The 24,864-nt window shown below is 39.9% G+C and overlaps 1 protein-coding gene across 2 annotated transcripts in view; it reads left to right on the top strand.

Moving 5' to 3' along the window:
- Positions 1-6,743: 6,743 nt before the first annotated feature.
- Positions 6,744-24,864, top strand: part of Ndfip1 (Nedd4 family interacting protein 1) — a 47,283-nt gene continuing 29,162 nt past the window's right edge. Inside the window, exons 1-2 of one of the 2 annotated variants that reach the window (XM_090331313.1) lie at positions 6,744-6,896; positions 23,887-23,983. In XM_090331313.1, the coding sequence (XP_090187439.1) occupies positions 6,834-6,896; positions 23,887-23,983 (160 nt within the window). In that variant the 5' untranslated portion in view covers positions 6,744-6,833. The remainder of the gene's footprint in view (positions 6,897-23,886; positions 23,984-24,864) is intronic. The other variant, XM_090331312.1, reaches the window with a different exon arrangement.

Raw genomic sequence — 24,864 nt, 5'->3', positions numbered from 1 at the left:
AGGCAGCATGTCATGGCAGAAGCCCATAGTAAAGCAAAGCGTCTAATTTTGTGGTTGGGACTCAAAGGAAAGAGAGGGAAATTAGGGTCTCACAGTTTCCTTTAGGGCACATCTCCATTGGTGTAAAACCTTCCACTAAGCCCTATATTAAAGCCCAGACTGACTTTGAACTCTTGAAATCAAATAAATGATCCTTCAGACAGCTTTCTATGTGTTGGGAATTATAGGTATATGCTATTGTGCTTAAGATTTTTTGTATGTGTGTGGTGGTAGTGGTGGTGATGGGTGGTTGTGTTTAAGGCTCTACCCTTTCAAGGCTTGACTCCCTCCTAATGGTGCTGCTGCACTGGGGAACATGCCTTTACCACATGGGCTTCTGGGGGACAGTTAAGATCCAAACTACAACACCGCTGTTTACTCCAAAGGAGCAATGTGACACGAAAGGGGGCCTGTCTTTGGGGTCTATCTTTGGCTATAAAATGTTGTGATGGATAATTTGTTTAAATAATTGGACCAGGATTCCAATACCACCTTAGAAATAGTGGTATTATTTCCTAGCCCTCGTATAGTATTTAGAGCTGGAGAGTTATTTTTTTATTATAATCATTATCATTATTATCATCATTATCTTTCATCATCATTATCATCATCGTGTGTGTGTGTGTGTGTGTGTGTGTGTGTGTGTGTGTGTGTGTGTGTGTGTGTGTGCCAGTCATGGTTTGGAATATATGGTTTAGGCACTGTTCCTGAGGTTCAAGGGTAGTGCGCTACCTCTTGAGCCACGCCTCTACTTTTGGCTTTTCAGTCATTGATTGGCGATGCAAGTCGTGAAGACTTTTGTGCTGGGGCTGGCTTCCAATTATGATCCTCAGATCTCAACTTCTTGAGTAGATAAAATTATAGGTGTGAGCCACTGATGCCCAGCTGGCTCTATTGTTATCTTCTAAGTAGCTGTACAAAGGAGTCTTCCCTGTACTTTGCTTGTGGCCTGCTCTAAGTCACCTGGGCAGTGTTCCTTGGAGACCTACAAGAACCAGTCTGAATCCTCACAAACTACTGCTGTGTTCCAGCCAACATTAGCTCCTTCCACTGGGGGCCCCTGCAGGTGGCTTCCCTATGTGTCATAATTAGCACATATTGCTTGTCCCCTGACACACCCCAGGCAGTGCAAAGCCCCTAGCTTTACCAACTCCCTTGTGTAATTGTGTTTCTTATAATACTCTCTAAACACAAGAAGAAAACTACCATCCTGGGAAATGAGAGAAACCCTTGATTTACCTTAACAGCCTGAGGGCTTGGAGAGTTAATCATCTCTTTTACTCTTAGTTCTTTATTCAGGGTATTTAATTAACTGATTGGAACAGTGTGTTCAAAGATGAGGTTCAGAGACTTGATTTCCTTCTAGGTGGACATTTTGCTCCTTTCTCATTCTTCTGGTTGCCCACAACCAGTAGAAGGGAAGGGTAAAATAAGTTTCCCTATATTATGCTCTAAGTTCTTCACTGAGACCCCTGAAACAAAGGACAAAGTAATGAGGAAAACAAATTTACTATGTGTATACTTCATGTATATGGGAGAGATACCCAGATGAATGAGTAACCCTCACAGAGGAGGCTTAGACTTCAGGTCGAAATACAATCTTCAGCTAAGTCAAAGAATAAAAAAAAAAAAAGAATTAGGGAGGTAAGAGATGAGGTAACCAGGAAAAGTAAAGGAAGGTAAGGTTTGTTTTGTAGTTGGTAAGAGCCTCTTGTGATTTAGAACTCTCTTCCTGGTTTAGAGAGATTCTCTTACAAATAGATATTTCTTTTTGTTTGAATCAAGTTATATCATCAATATAGTTGTGTTTATGTCTTACCACAATGACAAATATATTGAATAATAATAAATGAGCTATGTTAATGTTATCTTCTTTTAAGTCACCAAGTATGCTTGATTTTATTTGGAATTCATGACCATTGTGGCAAACAGGTTCTTTTATTCCATTTAAATCTTTATTAACTCTTAGGTTGCTCATTATACTTCACAGTGATATTTAAGTTATAGAACAGGAAGAGTTAAAGTGACTGGCTGTCACATCTGCAGGAAAGGTTCAGAGGGGCTTATTGAAGACAAGGACAGATTGCTGACCCAAAGCAAGAGTTTATGATGATTAAATATTAACATAATGAACCCAGTCACTAAGATGTTCAGACATAGGGCTATCAAAGCCCTATGAGACATGAAGTAGGATCAAGGTGCAGTGAATCCAGACAAATGGCATTTAGAGCAGTTGTGTGTCTGTGTCCAAAAGTAAGATTGTGTTGAGCTGAAGTCTCTGGAACAAAATGGGGGCTTTGTCACCTGTGGATCCCATTACATTTACACTGAATATCCAGATGGATTGGAGGATGCCACTGTACTCTAGTATTTGGTGCTCTTCTTTATTCATTATCCAGATAAGGGGGCTACAGCAATCCTTTCCTTCCTCCTTCCCTTCCCCTTCCTCTTTTCTATAAGCTCACAAGCCTGGTTTTTCTGAAATGTTTAGTGTGTGTGTGTGTGTGTGTGTGTGTGTGTGTGTGCGCGTATGCATATGTATGCATGTGTGCTGGGACTTGAACTCTAGGGCCTGGACACTTTATTATTTTTGGTGATCATCGGACTTGAACTCTGGGTCTGGGCACTGTCCCTGAGCTCTTCAGCTCTTCTGACATTGTCCCTTAGCTTTATTTATTTATTTATTTATTTATTTATTTTTGTGGGTCATGGGGCTTGAACTCTGCCTGGGCATTGTCCCTGAGATCTTCAGCTCAAGGCTACCTCCCTACCCTTGAACCAAGCCCCACTTCTCATTTTCTAGAAGAGATAAGAGTCTCAGATCCTTTGTGCCCAGGCTGGCTTTGAACCTTGATCATCAGATCTCAGCCTCCTGAGTAGCTAGGATTACAGATGAGAGCCACCATACTGGCTTTTTTAAAAAAAATTTCTTTTTTTTTATTGTAATTAGTAAAAGGGTTACATGATATTTGCCAGATAGAAGGTGCATTAATTCACATACATTGATACCCTTTCACATGTCTTGGTACCCATTTCCCTCCCCCCCCCACACCCCTTAAAAAAATTCTATTATTTATTTTTTGTGTCATGGGCCTTGAACTCAGCCTGGGCATTGTCCCTGAGCTTTTCAGCTCAAGGCTACCACCCTACCCTTGAGCCAAGCCCTACTTCCCATTTTCTAGAGATTAATTGGGGATAAGAGTCTCTGGTCCTTTTGTGCCCAGGGCTGGCTTTGAACCTTGATCATCAGATCTCACCCTCTTGAGTAGCTAGGATTACAGGCATGAGCCACCACGCCAGACTTTTTTTTTTTAATTTTTTTAAGGCTAGAGCTCTATTACTTGATCCACAGCTGCACATCTAGCTTTTGGGTGGTTAACTGGAGATGAGTCTTAAAGACTTTCTGGTCGGGTCTGTCTTTGAATTCTGATCCTTACATCCCAGCCTTCTGATTATCCAGGATTGCAGACATGAGTCACCAGTGCCTAGCCTGCTTTTTGGCTTTTTTTTTTATTAAAGAATTTATTAACATTGATTTTTACATCATATTTCAAATGACAAATTTAACAAACAAGTGTTCAAGAAGGGAATCTCTATATACAATCACTGGGACTTAGTTTTTAGAACTTAATCCAAATTAGGCTAAGGGTTTGTATGTCATAGAAACATATTAATTTATAAAACATTAAGTCTATAGAGTCATAGGTTTTTATGTCTGTGTAGTTGTGTTTATATTTCCAATACCATGTCCATAGCTTTGGGTATGCAAATATTGAGTCCTTGCTCTTGTACTCTTTGGATTTAATAGCCACATATTAAGGATACCATGCGCCTTTTGTTCCTTAGGTCTTGACTTGTCTCATTCGACATGATTCGCTCTAGATTCATCCACTTCCCTGCGAATGCCATTAATTTATCTTGTCTGTTGGCTCTGTAGAATTCCATTGTATATATATACCACATTTTCTGTATCCATTCATCTGCCGTAGGGCATCTGGATTGTTTCCATCGCCTGGCTATTGTGAATAGTGCAGAGATGAACATAGCTGAGCAGGTGTCCTTATCATATCTTGGGTTATGATATTCAGGATAGATGCCCAGAAGTCGTATGGTGGGATCATAGGGAAGGTCTATTTTCAGTTCTTTAAGAAACCTCCACACTGCTTTCCAGAGTGGCTGAACTTGCTTACATTCCCACCAGCAGTGTAGTAGGGTTCCTTTTTCTCCACAACCCACCAGCAACTTGGTTTTTGGCTTTTTGTGACAAGGTCTTGCTACGTTTGCCTTGAAACCTGGTAGTACCAGGTTTTAATGTACTGCATTAAGAGTGAAGTTGGGAGATAGATTGAAATTCTAGCAATAGCTATGCCAATTTGGTATCATTTATGACTGATTTGCAATACAATGTCAATGTACAGTAGTTGTGACAGAGAGCTAATGGCTCACAAATTCTAAAATATCATGTATTTACATAAAAGTTTGCCAAGCCCTATGCTAAGCAAGCGAATCCACAACTTAGTATGCTTTCCCTTCTTCCCATCACTGCAAAGACTCTTTAAAACTTTTTTCTCCCCAGTTCTCATCCATCTGGTCACATAATTCTTATATCTTTCAGCATTCGATAATATAGGAACCTAGGGAGCTTAGAGTCCTGCTTCTATTTAGGCAAGTGCTCTGCCACTAAGTTACAGTCCCACTTCCAACTTGCAAACTTTTTTTTAAAAAATCAAGTGGTTGTACAAAAATTTCCACTTATATAGAGAATGCATCTTGATCAGTGACAGCTCTCCCACAATCACTCCTAATAGGTTGCAATTTCTATATTAAAAAATCTTGACTGTATGTTACTGTTTCCTACTATGTTTCATAGTGAAGATCCAAAGATTGGCCCTTCTATGTCCTGTATTTATTTCCACACACACAGCAGTGTTTATATTTTGAATCTGTAGTTATATTGTGGCTTTGTTACTCCATAGCTGAGCAACTGATGGAAATTTCTTGAGTCCCTTCATCTGCAGTATGGAATTATGAGCATTAAGGAGATGATCTGTGATAGATTCCAAGACATAAAAAGGCCCTACTACAATAGCAATTGCCAGTAGATGATTTCTTTCTTTGTGCTAGGGGGAAATTACCTATTGCCCCTAATAAAACCAACGTAATATGATCACTAAAAGAAATAGTGAGACAATAGAAATGAAATTGCATGGTTTAGTTGGTGCTCTGTAAAGATTAACTGAGACATGCAAGATTTCAGATGAGAGGTTAGACTAATGGGACTTTGAAAGATTTAACACACACTTGTTGGTTACCAAGCACAGCACCACCTATGTCAAGCCAGGTAAGGGTGAGAAAGACAGAAGACTACATCTTTCCTAAAGATTTTTCTCTAAATTCAAGGCAAAAAGCAATACTGACACGAGGTATGTTCTTGTCTACAATGTTTCCCTTCTCTCTCAGAATGGATGATTCAGCATCAGCAGTTCACATAAAAAGTACTGCATATGGAAAGTATTACTGTTATTCTGTGGGGAAATAAGTTTCTAAGTGCAGCAATATGAAATTAGCTTTCTCAGTGGAAACTCTCTTGACAACAACTCAAGATGAAGCCAGAGTGCAATTTTTACAGTCTTGGATTGATTATCTTCTCTGCTTGATTTGTACCAGGCATGGATCCACAGTACAAGAAATTAAGTTTCTCCTTTTCTTGTACAGTTGGTTTGCCAACTACAGGCTTTAGACAGTGGTGACTTGATTTCCAATCTATCTACTTATTAAATCCAGGCAAATACTTTCTATTTATTATAGGATTTAAGAAGACAGAGTAGGAGGAGAGAGGGAGAGACAGAAGGAGAACAAGAAAGAGTAAAGAAGAGGAGAGAAGATGACACCCCGCCCCCAAGTCTTACCGTTAATATAAAACATTTGATTGAGGAATAGAAAAAGGATATTGGAAGTTGTAGATCAACTTTCTTTTGCTTTTGAGAGACAATATTCCCATACGAAAGGATTTTATTATATTACACTAAAGATTTGTATCTATATACAAGTAGTATATAGCTATCAAGATAAATGATAATTTAAGAAATAAGTAGACTGAAAGGAAAGCAATGTCTTTACCAGAAAAAGCCACCGTGCCACAGACATGTAGAAAGATAACAGATGTTCCAGTAGCCATATGTGGCAGAATAGATGTATTCTTTTTTTATTCCTTTTTTTTTTTCCATGTAAATTTAGATAAAGTAGCCTGCCTTTCTATTTTCCACCAATGATTTTTTTTTCTATAATTTCAATTTTGACTTTTTTCCCTGTCTTATATAAGGCATTACGTTTGTTTGGTTCACAGTACCTTATTACATTTAAAGGTATTGACTTTCTGGGCTGTGGATGAAAACTAGTGGTTGAGTGCTTGCCTTCAGGGTACAAGGCCTTCCACGTACAACTCTACACACACACAAAGTAACAACTGAGGGAAAGTAGACCTTATAGTCTGGCCAGGCGGGCGGCGCGGGGCGAGGCCCGGCCGGGCCGGGCGGCGCGCGTTGGGGGCGGGGCGGCGCGCTGCGTCGTCGCCGTCGTCCGTCCCCGCCTCCTCCCCAGGGGCCGCGGCGGAGCTCAGGCGGCGGCGGTGCTTACGGCCTGAGGAGAGCGTCTCTTCCGGAGCGGCGGCAGCCATCGAGACCCCACCCGCGGCGCGACCCCCCTCCCCGAGGCCTCTCTCCGCGTCCCGGCCGCAGCGCCCGCGTCCCTTCGGCTCGTTCCTGCGCGCTCCCTTCCCCGCTGCCGGCTGCGCGATGGCGTTGGCGCTGGCGGCGCTGGCGGCGGTCGAGCCGGCCTGTGGCAGCCGCTACCAGCAGGTGAGCAGCGCCCCGCAGCCTGGAGTGTGGACCCCGGCCCGGCCCGCCGTTTCAGGCCTGCGCGGGGCCGGCCCGTCGGCAGCTCGACGCTGCGGCTTGGCCGGCCGCGCTGGGCCCGGGCGGTGGGGCCTCGGCCTCCATTCCAGGCCGCTGCGGATCCCGAGCGTCCCCCCCCTTGGCGACCCCAGGGAGACCCGGCTTTGGTTTCCCGCATCTCCCGGGGCGGGAGGGTCTCCGGGCAGCGTCCTGGGTGGGTGGTGGGGTGAGGGGGCGGCATTTATTTTTCTCCTTTCCACCTTTGATGTCACTGGAAAAAAAAAAAAAAAGCAAGGGGGAAAAATGAAGTGCGAAAGGAAACTGGGTGGAGAGCGTAGATAGCATCGCCGGTCCTGCGGCGGCGGCGGCTCCCCCGCAGCGGGAGGCGGTCACTCGGGGCCCCTGCGCCGCTGCGGGTCGGGCCCGCCCGCGCCGCCCCCTCGCCGCGCCGCCCCCACCCCGCGCTCCGGAGACAAAACCGACGCGGGAGGCCAGCCCGCGGTTATCTGCGGGCGGCGAGGTGCAGTCGGGGTGGTGCCCCAAGGCGTAGCGCCTGTGCCTGGGAGGGCTTGAACCCCTTGGAAGTGACGTTTGGGGAGGAAATGTATGGGGCAGGATTGCGGGATCAGCTCGCGTGTGATTTGTCAGTCGAGGCCCCCGGGAAAAGGGCTGCCAGGTAGTTTTTTTTTTTTTTTTTTTTACTACGTGTCTGTAGCTGTTTTTCTTGGGGAATGTAAAGGCCTTGTGAAGATATGTTGCTGCTGCTGTTGTTTTCAAAGGCATTAACGTAGCCCATCGTAATTGTGGGAATTGAGCCAGGTAGTAAGTGGTGTTGATTGAAACCGCAGATCACTGTGTTTTTGTTAGGTTTTCAGATGCCTTGGGCATAACTTACACGCAGATGTCCAACCTGCCTTTATGAAATTGAATTTAAAAGCTACATTTTCTTCATTTTACAAATAAGGAGGGGAAAAAAAAAACCAACACCACTGAAACGTGTAGCTTTAACCCTGGTATGGCCAGTTACTGGTTTGCTTTGCCATCTTTTCCTTGGGTGTTGTCACCATCCCCCCTACCCCGCCCCCAGCTCACAGAATGACTGGTAAGAATTTAGCTTCTTGGTTTCGTAAATATCCCCCAAATTGTGGCAGTGTACTCTAACCTACAAATCTCTTTTTCACAGTCTGGAGTCAAATAGAGGCATTTTGATATGACCTTGAACCAGACTCGAGGTTCTTTTCTGCTTTAATAACATTTGAATTCCAGATGTCACTTGTCACCAATGTGTTTCCAAATCACCTGTGTCTATAGTGTCATCAGATTCATTATCTTCATCTTGACTTGTATACGGGAAACAAGCAAAAGCGCCTTGGGTTTTCCTTCTACTGCCATCTTCTTGGATTATGCTGGCATAGTGCTGGTAATAAAATTTGTTAGAGTATCAAAATTATTCATTGCCCAGTCTAATGTGTAATAGCTTGTTCTTAGATAAGATGGAAGTGTGTCAGAGAAGGGCCATCTTATTTCATTCTTTTTTTTTTTTTTTGCCAGTCCTGGACCTTGAACTCAGGGCCTGAGCACTGTCCATGGGCTTTCTCAAGGCAAGAGCTCTAGCACTTGAGCCACAGCACCATTGTTGGCTTTTTTCTATGTATATGTGGTACCGAGGAATTGAATCAAGGTCTCTGTGCATGCTAGGCAAGCACTCTACCACTAGGCCAGACTCCCAGCCCTCTTATTTCATTCTTTAAAAAAAAACAATAAAAACAAAAAATGCTCTTCCTAGAACAGTTGTAAAATATGAACATAAAGCTTTTCCTAACAAAAGTCTTGCATATAGGTAACCAGAGTTAATAGTTAGATGTGTATTCTATGAGTTTACAGCTGATAAATATGCACAAGTTGAGATCAGTATATCTGTGTAAAGATAAGGGACACTAATATTGATTTGTTATGTATCAATCAGCACTAAGTGGTTTACATCCATTTTACAAATGTTTGAGTCAGAATGTGTTCTCACAGTGTAGATGAAGCAGTCAGGTCTCAAAGAAGTTCAGGAACATGCTCAAGGTCACAAGGTTATCTTGTGATTATGAGGTTCTATACATAAATCCTCATGATATATGTATATATCCTCATATATATACGTATATATCCTCATAATGGGGCTCTCTGCCCAAAATAGACCATATAATTAGCAGGTATATGTACAGTATTTGTGTATATGCTCTCATATACACCTATACACATATTTCCAAGCACATCTTTATACACATGCAGTTCTTGGGCACATTTTGTACATGCATTCATGCATATTATGTCAAGCATCTGCAATCACAGGTATACAATAAAATGTCCATATTCTAATATTATTGTGTTTTTTTCACTGTATCCCTTTCTCTTTTGTGTTTGTGTAGGTGTGCACGCATGCACGTGCATGTACACTTACACATGTGCACACAGGTACTGGGGCTTGAACTCAGGGCCTTGTGCTCTTGCTTAGATTTTTTTTTTTTTTTTGCACTAGGCTGGTATTCTACCACTTGCATTGAACCTCAGCTTCTCTCGCTTTTTGCTGGTTCACTGGAGCTAAGTATTGTGGATTTCTTTGCCTTGGCTACCTTCATGCCTCCATCCTCAGATCTCAGCCTCCTCAGTAGCTAGGCACCTAGCCTTGGGTTTTTTTTTTTTTTTCTTTGTGATGGAGATACATTGAACCCTTGACCTCAAGCATACTAGGTAAGTACTTTGCCATATCCATATCAAATATTTTTGGAGTGTACAGAGCACATACATATTTAAAAGTCTTTTGAATTATAGAATGTTAGTGAATTGCCCCAGCAACTTGATAGGAGCATGATAATCTTAGGTAGTTTCAAAAGGCTATTCTGACTTCTCTTGGAACTGATTAATCAAATTGAGATGGTCCTCTAGCCCATGTAATGAAAACTCTGATTCATAAATGCAAACAGATATTTTTTCCTTTTTTTTTTTTTTTTTTGCCAGTTCTGGGCTTGAGCTCAGGGCCTGAGCACTATCCTTGGACTTTCTCAAGACTAGAAGCTGTACCACTTGAGCCTCAGCACCATTTCCGGCTTTTTTCTATGTATGTGGTACCATGGAATTGAACCCGGGTCTTTGTGCATGCTAGGCAAGCACTCTACCACTAGTCCAAACTCGTGGCCCCTTTTTTTCCGTATTTTTTTGTACTAGGGATTGAATTCAGGGCAGAGCGTTGGTTTACCACCTGAGTAATGTCTCCAGCCTCTTTTTGCATATTTTGAGGTAGGGTTTTGCTTTATGCCAAGATCATTCCAGGCTTTGATCCTGTTAGTTGTGCTTCCCATATAGGTGAAATAATGGATCCACACTGCTGTGCTCAGCCATTGGTTGAGATGGAGTCTTAAGAACATATTTTCCCTGGGTGGCCCTCAAACAATGATTCCTAGCCCCCCTGTCTTCCAATAGGTAGGATTATAAGCTTGAGCCACCACACCCAGCTGCCTTTATGGTTTTTATTGATGTGCACAACTTGAATTTAGCATAGTGGCCCCTTATAGAAGGGCTGGGCCAGATATTGGTGGCTCTAATTCTAGCTACTAAAGGGACAAATCTTAGGCACTGGGTTGGGTCTCCAGCTGAGGGAGACAAATCAGGGACTGTTTATCTCCAGTTAAATAGCAAAAAGCTAGAAATAGAGAAAGATGTGCTGGTTCTAGCCCCTGAGGAGTCCTCCCTCCCTACAGGATAAAAGGAAAGAGTGGGCCTGCAGTTTCCCTGTGTTGTGATTTTATTTTCTGTTTTAAAGCTGAGTTTGTGTATCCAAACATGGGAAACACTGTTTTAAGATAGGTCTAAGTGAGTCAATACCCAGTGATGAGAAACCTGTTTTGTGCTACACTCATTCTCTTTTGTCTTCCTGGTATAGCGCTTTGCCTACATCATGAATGTTTCCACTTTATGCCAGTTTTGAGATATTTGAATTTTGAATATAATCTAAGCGGATAGTAGTACTGACACATAGGTAGAAAAACTGCAAATTGAACTCATTTCCTGCTATTTGTAAGCAACACCAGTGAGAGCACATCTGAGAATATTTTTCTAGATCTTTCTTTTTCTTTTCTTTTTTTGGCCAGCTGCTGGCTTGAACTCAGGGCCTGAGCACTGTCCTGGGGCTTTCTCGAGGCAGGCACTTCTACCACTAGGCCAAACTCCCAGCCCCTAATTTCATGTCTTTTAAAACTTTCCTCATATTTAAGTATTAGATGAAATCATGATTATGAAAGAAGAACCAAATAATGTCCTTATCATTTGTTTTATTTTTTAGTTTCAGAAGACACAGTTACATTATGTCACATTACAGGCCTGTAATGTCAGCGGTGGGATGGTTGAGACAGGAGGTTTGTGGGTTCAAGACCAGCATGAGTGCTACATAGTGAGACCCTGATTTCACTACTAAATATATATCACTTATATAATGTATGTGTGTGTGTGCATGTGCATGTGTATGTGCATGTATGTGTATGAGTTGGTTCCAAGGTTTGAACTCGACTGTTCTGAGTTCTTTTTGCTCAAAGTTGTTGCTTTACTACTTGAGTCACAACTCTTATTTCCAGTTTTTTGTGGCTATTTAGACTTTTTTGAAGGAGCAAGCTTTGAACCCTAGATCCTCAGATCTCTGCCTTCTGAGTAGCTGGGATTATAGGCACAAGCTAGTATTATAGGCATCCCTACATAATGATATATATTTATGCACACACATTTATGTTTATTTATAGAGAGGTAAAATGAATACATTGTTTCTTTGAAAACTTAGAATTGTGAATAAATTTGCCATATTAATCTTTGGTTTTGTTTTTGGCTCTTTCGTTAGTGTTTTTTTGTTTTGGTTTGGTTTTGGTGTTGGGGAATAATTCTGTCGCCTTGTGCGTATTAATGTAATTTAGTAGTATTAAGTATGCTTATATCTGGGCAGTCAGTTTCTAAAATGTTATCCTGATTTTAAAGAACTGGATTTTATTTATTTTTTGTCAGTTGTGGGACTTGAGCTCTGGGCCTGGGCGCTGTCCCACAGCTCTTTAGCTCAAGGCTACTGCCCTACCCCATGAGACAGTGCAACTTCCGGTTTTCTGGTGATTAAGTTTCATGGGCTTTGTACTGCCTGGGTTGGCATTAAACTGTGATTCTCAGATCTTAGCTTCCTGAGTAGCTAGGATTACAGGTGTGAGCCACTGCGCCCAGCCAAAACTAAAAATTTTATAACCATTATATTATAATCTGCATTCCTTGCCCAAGTCCCTATTAATTATCAACTTGTAGTGGAATATTTGTCTTACAAGCAGAATCTATTTTTGTCCTTTTGTGTGTGCACGCGCCTGTGCACATGTTGGTGGTTAATTGGAGGTAAGAGTCTCACAGACTTTTTCTGTCAGGACAGGCTTCAGAATTCTCACATCTCAGCCTCCTGAGTAGCTAGGATTACAGGTCTGAGCCACTGGTGTCTGACAATATTTTTCCTTTTGTGACTAGGCTGTTTCATTTAGTATGTCTTCAAGTGTTATCTATGTTATAGTAAGTATCAGAATTGTTTCATCTTTAAGACTGTATAATGTTCCGTTGTGTGTTTATGCTGTTTTCTTTACCCATTCCAGTCATTTGTTCACAAAATACTGGATTTGCCTCTACCTTTGGTTATTGTGTACGGTACTGCTATAAACACAGATCCAAATACCTGTTTGAGTCCTTGCTTTTTATTTATTTTTTTTCTCTGCACCTCATCATCCCTTTGGATGGGCATAGACCACCGCACATAGACTTCTGTCTCAGTTCTTTGGAAAGAGGGAAGACATAGTCTTCCTGTGAATGTAGGAAGGTGTATTGGAATGCCTTTTCTGGTTCTTCCTTCAGTTAGAAGTGACTAAGGGATTGAACTTCATTTTGGCCACTCCTGCTTCAGCAATGGCTGAAAGGGGTTGCTATTGATTCTTTTTTTTTTTTTTGCCAGCCCTGGGCTTGAGCTAAGGGCCTAAGCACTGTCCTTGGACTTTCTCAAGGCTAGAGCTCTACTACTTGAGCCTCAGCACCACTTCTTGGTATGTGGTACCGAGGAATCCAACCTGAGTTTTCGTGCATGTGAGGCAAGCACACTACCGCTAGGCCAAACCCCCAGCCCCTGCTTTTGATTCTTTAGGGATATACCTACAAGTAAAATTTCTCAGTCATGCTAATCTTATTTTAGAGATTTAAGAAATGAAACTTCTGTTTTCCATAGCATGTGTCCACCAACAGTGCACTGTGTTCTAGTTTTCTATATGCTTGACAACACCTAATGTAGTCTTTAATTTTTAGTATTTGTTCTACTGGGGGCCAAATCCATGGCCTTGGTATGTTCTCTACCTGTGAGCTCTATCCTCTTCTTATTCTGTTTTGCTTTTTGTTTGTTTCATTTTGGATGTGCTGGAGTTTGAATTCAGAACCTTGCATAAGTATTCTTGAACCATATTTCTTTCCTGTATTTTTCAGATGAAATCTTGCTTTTTTTCTCAGGGCTGGGCTTAGACTATAATCTTTCTACCTCTGTGTCCTATGTACTTAGATTACAGCTTTGCATGTAATCTAACCATGTTCAGCTTGTTTCTTTTTCTGTTTTGAACTCTGGGTTGAACTCTGGGCCTGGGTGCTGTCTCTGAGCTGTTCAGCTAAAAGCTAGTGCTTTCCCACTTTGAGCTACTGTGCACCTCCCCTCAGCTTGTTTTTTTTGAGATAGAGACTCCATTTATTTTTTCGCCACGGTTGGCTTTTTATTGACAACATCTCATCTCTGCCCTCCTGACTAGCTAGGATTAAGATGTAGGACAAAGCTTATTATGTTTTTTTGATATTCACTATCTAATGGGTATGAAATGGTGTTTTTGCAGTATTGATTTCCACTATTGATTAGTGAGGTTGAGTATATTTTCATTGTATTAGCTATATGTATTACCTTCTCTGGAGAAATATCTGTTCACATCCTTTGCCTGTTTTTAAATTGGCTTTTCTCTCCTTTTTTGGGGGGGGGGCCAGTTTTGGGGACTGAACTCCGTATCCTTGGACACTTTTTGCTCAAGGCTAGCACTCTGTCACTTAAGCCACAGCACCACTTCTGGCTTTTACTGCATATGTGATACCAAGGAATTGAACTCGGGGCTTTGTGCATGCTAAGTGAGCACTCTACTACTAGGCCATACTCCCAGCCTGGGTTTTCTATTTTATTAAATTGTGGGAGTAGGATGATGATGATGATGATGATTATGATTATGATTATTTTGTGTGTCATGAGGCTCGAACCTGGCCTGGGTGCTGTCCCTACCCTTTGAGCCAAGCCCCACTTCCCATTTTCTAGGGGTTAATTGAGGTAAGAGTCTCAGGTCCTTTTGTTCCTGGGCTGACTTTGAACCTTGATCCTCAGATCTCAGCCTCCTGAGTAAGGATTATTATTTTTACTTTTTTTTTTCGAGGTGAATAGTCTTATGCTTTATGTTGCCAATGTTGGGCTCAAACTTGAGATCTTCCCACTTCATCCCCTCAGGTAGCTGTAATTATAGACATACGTTACCATGCTTTCCCTTAGAATTATTTCTGTGTGTGTGTGTGTGTGTGTGTGTGAATATGGTGTTGATCCTGGGTTTGAACTCAGGGCCTTGATGCTGTTTCTGAGCTCCTGAGTCACAACTCCACTTCCACCTGCTTGATGGTTAATTGGACAAAAGAATCTCATAGACTTTTTTGCCTGGACTGGCTTTGAAACTATGAACCTCAGATCTCTGCCTCCTAAGTAGCTAGGATAACAGGCAGGTGCCACAGCAACCAGCTTGAACAATTTCTTAATATTTACCTTTTTAGCTGTTTCAACGAGAATTTCAAAGTTATACAAAAATAAAGAAGTGTAGTAAACCTAATTAACCCGTTAGACTTAGCAATTATGAACTAATGACCAATATTGGAAGCAAATTCTAGAGCTCTCACGATATCATTTTCATTTATACATATTTCTTTGTGAAATCTAAAATAGAAGGATTGTTTTATTAAGCAGATATCACAGGATGATATGAAAGCTCTTTTGTATTCTGTTGCATATATTGAAATAGTTTGTGAATGTGTGGAGCCACAGTCTGTAACTCTTGTATTTGTTAACTCTTGGCAAGCCTTATTCTTCATGTAGTTTTTGTAGTCCTGATGGGTTCTTATTGATCCATATTTATTTTCTTGCCTGATATCACTGATGACTCTTTGCTATGGAGATTTATTTGACTTAGTCATTCTATCAATGTCCTGGAAACAGGGCAGGACTTCGTGATATGGGCAGAAACTAAGACCCAAATTGAGCTTCCCTCAGGAATCCTGCTATAAGAACCTAATATAAGTTCTGTATGTAACTTCGCATTATTTTCTTCCAGATATCAAGTAGTGCATCTCCTGCTATAGGAATCATTTTGTATTTTATTTATAAAGGAGAAGAAAGTTTGAAGAAATTCAAATTATATACTTTGATTTATTTGTTCTTAGGACTAAAAAATGATTCCTTTGGTTTCTTTATGTTATCTTTTAGTGCGGTTGCTTAGTCAGAACCATATTTATGTAGTAGTGGACAGTGGCCATTTAGAGAAAGCAATATAATGTACCTAGAGATTTATGCTGAAAATTAAGTTGAGAGTCGTGTCTTTTTGTCCTAAAGTCATTGTTACTAGTAAGGTAGACTGATGATAAACATCATGTGTGGAATTTTTGGGGCTTTACAAACTTCTTAATTGTTTCTAGTGGCTAGCCATGTGAAAGTCCAGTATGTATTCTCACTTGGAAGTGTTGTAATAAGGCAAATATAATCAAGTATCATTTAGCACATCCTGCTGTTATAATTAACTAGGCTGACTTATTTTTCTAAATAACCTGATTTATAGTGGAAGTCTCATACTACATCTTCTGATCAAGTTTAAAAACACCGCTAGTGGGGGCCGGGAATTTGGCCTAGTGGTAGAGTGCTTGCCAAGCATACACGAAGACCCGGGTTCAACTCCTTGGTACCACATACATAGGAAAAAGCTGGAAGTGGTGCTGAGGCTCAAGTGGTAGAGCTCTAGCCTTGAGAAAGTTCAAGGAGTCCAAGGACAGTGCTCAGGCCCTGAGCTCAAGCCCAGGACTGACAAAAAACCAAAAAAAAACCAAACAAACCCACTGCTGGTGAAGTGTTTTCTTAATGATGAAGCAGTTCCATTCACACATACACACACACATTAATTTCTTACACTCCTTGAAATTTGCCATGAGCTTGACATCTTTCTGTTCTAGCCTTTAAATTAATATAATGATATTTGGAGGTTTTACTAGAGATTGAGCAGTTAATGGATAGAAAAACAGGGTTTATGGGTTGCTCTAGCCTTTAAATTAATATAATGATATTTGGAGGTTTTACTAGAGATTGAGCAGTTAATGGATAGAAAAACAGGGTTTATGGGTTGCATTTGTTTAATAATAATTTTACTTTATTTCAGTGCTTAAGTGTAACATGAAAATTAAACATTGCATGTACCACATGATACATAGATATAGTCTTGTGTTAGATTAAAAGTTTTAATTTAATTAACTTTTAAATTTTATTGTTGGGATGATGCATAGAGGGGTTATAGTTACATTCATCAGGTAATAGTTGCATTACTTCTTGCACATTGATACCCCTTCTCATGTTTTTGTTCCCATTTCCCTCCCCTCATCCTGTCCCAATCACCTTGTTTTCCCCCCTTCCCTATTTCAAATAATATACCGGGTATCAAAGTCAGATACAGTAACAACATGGGATTAACCTTAAGGGCAGAGAGAGAGGGGGGGGGAGAGGGAGTGGGAGGGAGGGAGAGGGAGAGAGAGACACAGACAGACAGAGAGAAATAACATAGCACATTAAGAACAACAAGATAAACCTCTTGTTTCCATATCATAGAGTTCATTTCATTTAGTCTTATCCTATATGACCTTACATTACGTACCTAGGTTTTGAGCTATTGTAATCCTCTGCTAGGAGGGTCCTAGGTGTGTACTAATTATTACAAATGAGGGAAACCATTGAGCCTATGTTCCTTTGGGTCTAGCTTACTTCACTTAGTAAGATTTTTCCAAGCCTTTCCATTTCCTTATAAATGGGCCCATGTCATTCTTTCTGATGGCAGCATAGAACCATTGTGTATAAGTACCACATCTTCCTGATGCATTCATCTACTGAGGTGCATCTGGGTTGGTTCCATATCTTTGCTATGATAATGCTGCATTGAACATCGTTGTGCTCTAGTGGCTTTAGTTTGTCCTTGTTTCTGGACATTTGGTAAGTGCCAAGGAGTGGGATTGCTTGGTCACAGGGGAGCTCTATGTTTAGTCTTTTGAGGAATCACCATACTGCTTTCCAGAGTGGTTGAACTAGTTTATACTCCCACCAACATTGTGGTAGTGATACCTCCTGGCCACATCCCTGCTAGCATCTGTTATTAGATTTCTTGATAATGGCCTTTGTAACTTCAGTGGAATCTCAAAGTTGTTTTGATTTGCATTTCTTTTATGGCCAGAGATGTCAAGCATTTCTTCATGTGTCTATAGGCCATTCTTATTTTCTTTTCAGAGAAGTCTCTCTTTAAGTTTTTAGCCCACCTTTTTTTTGGGGGGGGGGGAAGTAATTGGTCGTGGGGCTTGAGCTCTGGGCCTGGGTGTTGTCTCTGAACTCTTCAGCTCTAAACTACTAGCTTACCCCTTAAGCCACAGCACCACTTCTCTTTAGCCCATCCTTTAATTGGATGTTTGTTTCATTGAGCATTTGTTTTTGAGGGATTCAAATTTTTGAGCTGTAGGTATATTTTAGATATGAGGCCCTTGTCTGTTGTATGGTTAGTGAAGATCTTCTCCACTCTGGGCTTTCTATTTTAATTGCTAGCTATATCCTTTGCTGTACTGAAGCTCTGCAGTTTAATGCAGTCCCATTTGTCCAAACTTTAATTTTGTTGTGTTTCTGGGTCTTTATTGAGTAAATTTTGACCTGTGCCAAGGAGACCTAGTGTATCTCCTATTCCTTCTTATAAGTTTTCAGGGTATCTGCTTTTACCTCAAGGTCTTTGATCCATTTGGAATTAATTCTGGTGCAGGATGACATAGAAGGATCCAACTTTAGTTTTCTGCAGATGCTTAACCAATTCTGTCAGCAACATTTGTTGAAGAGGCTGTCTTTCTTCCATCCTATCTTTTTGCTCCCTTATCAAAGATTAGGTGGCCATAGGTCTGCGTGTTCATTTCTGGGCCTTCAGTTCTATTCCATTGGTTCTCAGGCCTGTTCTTGTGCCAGTACCAAGCTGTTTTGGTTACTACAACTCTGTAATAGAGTCTAAAGTTTGGTATTGATATTCCTCCAGAACTGTTCTTTCTGTTAAGGATTATTTTTGCTAGTCTGGGTCTTTTATTATTCCATATGAATTTTTGAGTGCTCCCCCTATTTCATTAAAGAATGACATTGGGATATTGATGGGAAGTGTAATTTCTTATTTAGATTTCTTACCTTTTCCTTTTAAAATAACAAAATAAACTGCTTATTTATTTATTATTTATTGTTTGAACCCAGGGCTGTGGACATGAAAAACATTTACCAGATCCTTTACCCATTTTTTTACGTGTATTTTTTGGAACATTTTTAAGTTTGTAGAAACATAGCTACCTGTAGGTAGGATGTATTAACATCCTACACACATAAATTACACTGATATGAATATATTTATAGTTGTTTTCAATAACACTTTTATTTTGTGTCTCTTTAACATATCTCCATTTTTATGTGCTTTTTTTTTTTTTGTGGGTCATGGGGCTTGAACTCTGGGCCTGGTCACTGTCCCTGACTTCTTCAAGAAGCTCAACGCTCTCTACAACTTGGAGCTACAGTAACACTTCTGGTTTTCTGGTGGTTAATTGACTTAATTGAATTAATGGACCTTCTTTTCCTGGGCTGGCTTTGAACTGTAGTCCTCAGATCTCAGAATTCAGTCTTCTGAGTAGGTAAGGATTATAGGTATGAGCTATTGGCACTGTTTTTTTGTTTGTTTTGTTTTGTTTTAATAGAGCACTTTAGTACTTTTTTAATATCACTGTAGAGTCATTTTGTATATTTCTTATATTGATATAGAATCAGACGTTCCTGTAGAAGCCTGGTTCTTTTAATTAGAAAATGATACTAGAAACCAGATATTCATTCTTCCTTACTGGGGGTGTTATTGGGTGTAGGTCTTCTAAGTTGACAGAACAAGGTAATAGATAAGGATGTGTTACTCTTGGTTTATCTCTCTCCCTTTCTCCTTTCCTTATTCCCTTCTCTCCTCCCCTCTACCCTCTCTTTTGCTCCCTGTCTCTCTTTTCCTTCCCCCTTCTTTCTACTCCCTCTTTTTCCCTCCCTCTACTTCCTCTCTTTTTTTATTTAAAGAATTTATTAACATTAATTTTTACATCATATTTCAAATGACTTGTTTAACAGAAAAGTATGTACTTTCCCTCTTATTTTCTCACCTCTCCTCTCTTTTTCCATGTTGGGGATTGAACCTGGGATCTCATATATATTAAGCACTCTCAGCCTCATAACTCATGTGAGGTCATCCCTGCAGAGATAATTTCATGCCAATATCTACAGCTTGAATCCATTACCACATGAAGTATTTCTCCATCCTTCCTCACTCCTATCAGTAAGAGATTTGTCTTCTAGCATCTGGCATCTGTTTACCTCGTTATTTCGTTCAAATATTCACATGTGGTACTATCAGCATTGCTAACCCATACACATGTGGGCAACAGTCTTATTCTTTGAAGTCTGTATCTTCAGTTATAGAATATTAATCTCCAGAACTTCCACAAATCTACAAATTTAAGTGTATTGATAGGTGTGTAGTTTAACAAAGCTATATCTGATTGAATTAAAAGGGTTAATGCTTTTTATAATATATATTTTATTTAAGAGTTAAGATTTAATCATATACCTATATATGTTTATATATATATATATTGATCTTAATGTGTATATGTGTCTGTGTATAAATCTTAATGGGGACTAGAAAGTCAAATGAGTTATTGAAACAAATAATTTTGGGGGAGGGTGTCGGTTGTGGGTGTTGAACTCTGACCCTGGGCACTGTCCCTGAGTAGGCTATTACCCTACCCCTTGAGCCACAGCACTACTTCCAGTTTTCCAGTGGTTAGTTGGAGATAAGAGGCTCTGGGACTTTAGTGCCCAGGCTGGCTTTGAACCATGATCCTTAGATGTCATCCTCCTGAGTAGCAAGGATTATAGGCATGAGCTGCCACGCCCAGCTAGAACAAATAATTTTTAAAATTGTTCTTAAAATCTAGAAGAATTCTTAAAAAATGCTGGTGTAGTTCATGCTCTATTGTATTTGTGTATCCTTTTAAATAGGGAATAATTAGCAGCTTGTTTTGCTTTCATGTTTCCATTTTATTGGAATTTTAGCATATCTTAGTAGAAAAGTATATATTTTATTTTTTTGTGAGTTATGGGGCTTGAACTTGACCTGGGCGCTATCCCTGAGTTCTTCAACTCAAGACTACAGTCCTACCCTTGATCCCAAGCCCCACTTCCCATTTTCTAGGGAGTAGTTGGAGATGAGTCTAAGGTCCTTTTGTGCCCAGTCTGGCTTTGAACCTTGATCCTCAGATCCCAGTCTCTTGAGTAGCTAGGATTACAGGCATGAGCCACCATGCCGGCTTAAAAAGTGTGCATTTTTAAAAATAGAATGTACTTACCTACTCACATTTAAATTACATGTTAGATGTTTTGTAAATTACCTTAAATGATTCTAGCTCTTATTTTAGTATTTTTTATTTTATAAACCATCTATCCAGTCAAACTTAAAAGCAACAAGCTATGTGCTTACTCTCAATTTGGATTTAATTTTTTTTTTCCCTCCCTAGATCATGATTTTCATAGAGGATTAAGTGGAGAAGAAGTAAGATTCAGAACAATGTAAAGACCTGGATGTGTTTTTATAAGTGGTTCTGATGTTGGTTTTTTAAAAGAAATTATATTACAGGGCAGAGAGATGTTTTTAATCTGTTTGACAACATTGCTATTCCGCTATTAGGTTCTTCGCCGCAGATTTACCAAAGCTGGGTGTCATAAACCACCGGTGACCATTTGTTTGATCAGGTCTTGGTATAGCCATCAGTTGTATAAAGGCTCCAAAGGCTGACAGGTTCTTGACAAATACCTGATCCCTCTCAAATGTCTGTACCATGGTTGTGGTTGTTCATAGGACTTGAACTCTAGGCCTGAGCACTGTCCCTAAGCTCTTCAGTTCAAGGCTAGCATTCTACCACTCTGAGCCACAGGGCCACTTCTGGTTTTCTGGTGGTTAATTGCAGGTTACAGTTTCACCGACTTTCTTGCCTGGGCTAGCCTTGAACTGTGATCCTCAGATCTCAGCCTCCTAAGTAGATCACAGGCATGAGCCCTGGCATCTGACAGTCATGTACAGATTTTAATGTGAATATGTATTTCAGCTTTTTTTTTTTTTGATAACCCGGGAGTAGAATTGCTTAGACAGTTTGAGAACCAAGTTTTTCTATTGTTATCTATGCTGTTTACATTCCCACCAGCAGCCTGTTTTCTGATTTCTTCATGTGTATAACAGCACTTGTTACTGTTAGTCCTTTTTATTTTAGCCATTTAGTAGATGTGACGTGATATCTCATGATTTTCCCTGATGACTGTGAGTCCTGATGATTTAATGTTTTTGAGCATTGTCTACTGTTTTTGGAGAAATGTCCACTCACATCTTTTCCCATTTTATTATTAAGTAGTTTTACAGAGGGGTTAAAATCCCATATGTTCCTTTGCCCAATTTTAAAAGAAGAATCAGCCTTACTTACCATCCTTTCTCTCTTCACTCTATCAGAATTATGTAAAATTGCAATGCTAATTTATAACAATTGAATAGGAAATTCTTCTTGAATGTGCAGTTAGTAATGTTAAAATGACACAATTTAGTTGGATTATATTCAGTAAAAAAATTTACAGTCTTCACAAACTTTCTTACTGTTTCTCAGTGGCTGAGCAATACTCAATTGTTTTCCTAAAGACATGTGTTTGTTTACTTCCTGGTAATTATACTGTCTGGCAGGATTTTAGTGTATGTAGAAGTAGTGGACTGATAATGAGAGGTTTGAAAGTTGCATTTTATGGAAAAAGTTTTAAAAATTGACTCTAGCATTAAAAGTAACAACCAACATTTAAAGCTAGAATTTAGGTACTGATTCAATTTTTTTTTTAGGCACTGAATCTGAAATGATTTTTAGATGCATAAAGAATTATTTAAAATTTATGAGAGTAGGCTCCAAGGAGAAAGTTGTCGTCCAGTGTTGTAGAAATAAGGCAGAGTGGGAAGGTATATTTCGAGGTCTTGGGGTCATCCTTGCATGTGGAGCCTCCCTAGTCAGCATTTTCATTTGATTTTCTTTCTTTCTTTTTCTTTTTTTGGGGGCAGTTACATGATTTTAAAGTGAATTCTTTATCTGGCAATGTTTCTTTTTTCCTCATCAAAGAGCAAACTGGGGTTTCTGAGAGCATTGGAATTTCTTTTCTCTGCTATTTGTTACTGTGGTAACAGAATTTGATCTGAACTGATCAAATTTGAATTTCCATGTTGCTAGGAGACAAGCAGCCTATCTTACAGATACTGGCACAAAACACCTCTTTACCTCTTTATTCTTTGAATGCCTGTATTTCTTAGAATTGCAAAGCTTCCTTTCTGAAACCTGTGTTATATAGAGGCTTCCACCAAGCTCTGGAAATATAAAATAGGTTTAAAATGTCAAGCTAGGTTCAGAAATTCACTTTTGCTTCTTTCTTGCTGGCAGCTCTTGTCATTCTCCTCCCCCCACCCCTACCTTCCTTTGACAGTTGTGAAGAGGCTAACAGTGCCCTTTTTAAGGTGTCCCAGGAACAGATGACTTTCATGTAGCTGTTTATCCCATATGCTTTCATTTACAAGAAAAAACTGCCTTAGCTTACAATTCAGTTGTTCTAGGAGTACCTTAAGATTAGATTGCTGCATTCAGAAAATATATACTTAGTTGGTGGTTGCTGCTGAGAATATGGTACAAGAATCCCCTTGAAGTTGAAGGTTTGCAATATTGACCAGAAAACATTTGTGGGCACTAGGTTTGGAATAACCAAAGGATTTGGAGATTCTACTGGTCAGTTAAAATATAATAGATTAGAGAGCTCTAGATTGTTGTGACTCACCAGAACAAAATTCTGTGTGTGTTGATTTACCAATAATTTGTTTTTGTCCTAGCAGGTTATTTATAAATGATAAATACTCCTTACAGAAATGAAAACTAGAACATACACATAAATAAATATAAATACTCCCATATACCTCCTCTATTGCCTAGAGAGAACAGTGTTGAAGTGTAGATATTATTCTAGATCATCTTCCCATTTTATGTCTTGTTAGAATAAAAAATATGATACATATTGTTGGTAAAATTTAGCCTTTTTCATTTGCCATTTCACATAGAATATCTGTCCAAGTAATCATTTTTTCATTTTTGTTATTTATGAATTATTTATTTTTGAGCCAAATTACATTTTTTCATATAGCTCAGACTATAGCCTTTAACTAGATCCTCAGCCTCCCCCCTGCTGATACTGCAGGTGTATGCCATGACACCAGCTTTCAATAACATTTGTTTCTATTTTTTTTTCTTTTTGTCTGATTATCTCCATGGAATAATTTCTTGGGATTAGGATATTCTTTAACAAGATTTATGTATCTGAAGACTTTCAAAGTACACTGCCAAATAACTTTCTATAAGGGCTGTTTTAGTTTTCATATTCTCATCTTTCTACTTGGCTTTTTTACATGTATTAAGATTGGAAATTTTTGGTTAGTTGCAGAATGAAGAAGAGCCTGGAGAGCCTGGAGAACCCGAACAGGCTGCAGGTGATGCTCCTCCACCTTACAGCAGCATCTCTGCAGAGAGTGCAGGTAGGTAAGCAGGCCAGGTGATCACTCAATTCCTTAGGTGGCACTCATGGGCTTGCACATGTTTGTTGGTGAGTGCCTTTATATCAGCTTCCATAAGTTGACTTTGAGCTTATTTTTTACTTTTTAGCATAAAGTTTAAAAACTGCTCTTCTGATCTGAAAAATGGATAACACTCTGTTTCCTTGCCCGCGCGCGCATATGTGTGTGTGTGTGTGTGTGTGTGTGTGTGTGCGCGTGCGCGCGCGTGCATGCACATGTGTGCGCGCGTGTATGCATATGCAGGCACGCATGTGTGCCCACGCATACTCTGGTCCTGGTGCTTGAACTCAGGTTCTGGGTGCTGTTGCTGAGTTTTTGTGCTCAAGCCTAGTTCTTTACCATTTTGAGCTACAGCTCCACTTCTGGATTTTGGGTAGTTAATTAGAGATTAATCTCATAGTCTATCCTGCCCAGACTGGCTTTGCACGGTAATCCTCAGAGTTCAGTCTCTCCTGAGTAGCTAGAATTATAGCCAGTGAGCCAGTGGCTCACTTTCATTCCAGCCAGCTCAGTGTAAAGGGAATTGAATTGAAACATAGGAATAGGATGATCACCTGATTTTTCTTTTTTTTTTTAATAATTGCTTTATTTGATGTTTTATCTGATACATATAACTAGGAATGTGGTGGGAATGATGAATGGAAATTGAATCTAGGATTTTAAAACAGTCTAGGCAAAGTATTCTACCACAGAGCTATGTTCTAAGCCCTTGTTATTTTTTATTTTGAGACAGAAACTCTGTAGCCACAACTGTCTTTAAACTTGTCCTTTGCCTCAGCTTCTGGGTAGCTGGAATTATAGGAATACACCATTATGCCCACAGATGCTTACAAATTTTTAAG

The sequence above is a fragment of the Megascapheus bottae genome, chromosome 4 (genome assembly GCF_031878675.1).
Source record: "Megascapheus bottae isolate mThoBot1 chromosome 4, mThoBot2.hap1, whole genome shotgun sequence".
Lineage (NCBI taxonomy): Eukaryota > Metazoa > Chordata > Mammalia > Rodentia > Geomyidae > Megascapheus > Megascapheus bottae.
The sequence above is the reverse complement of the archived record's forward strand: the minus strand, read 5'-3'. Positions and strand labels throughout refer to the sequence as shown.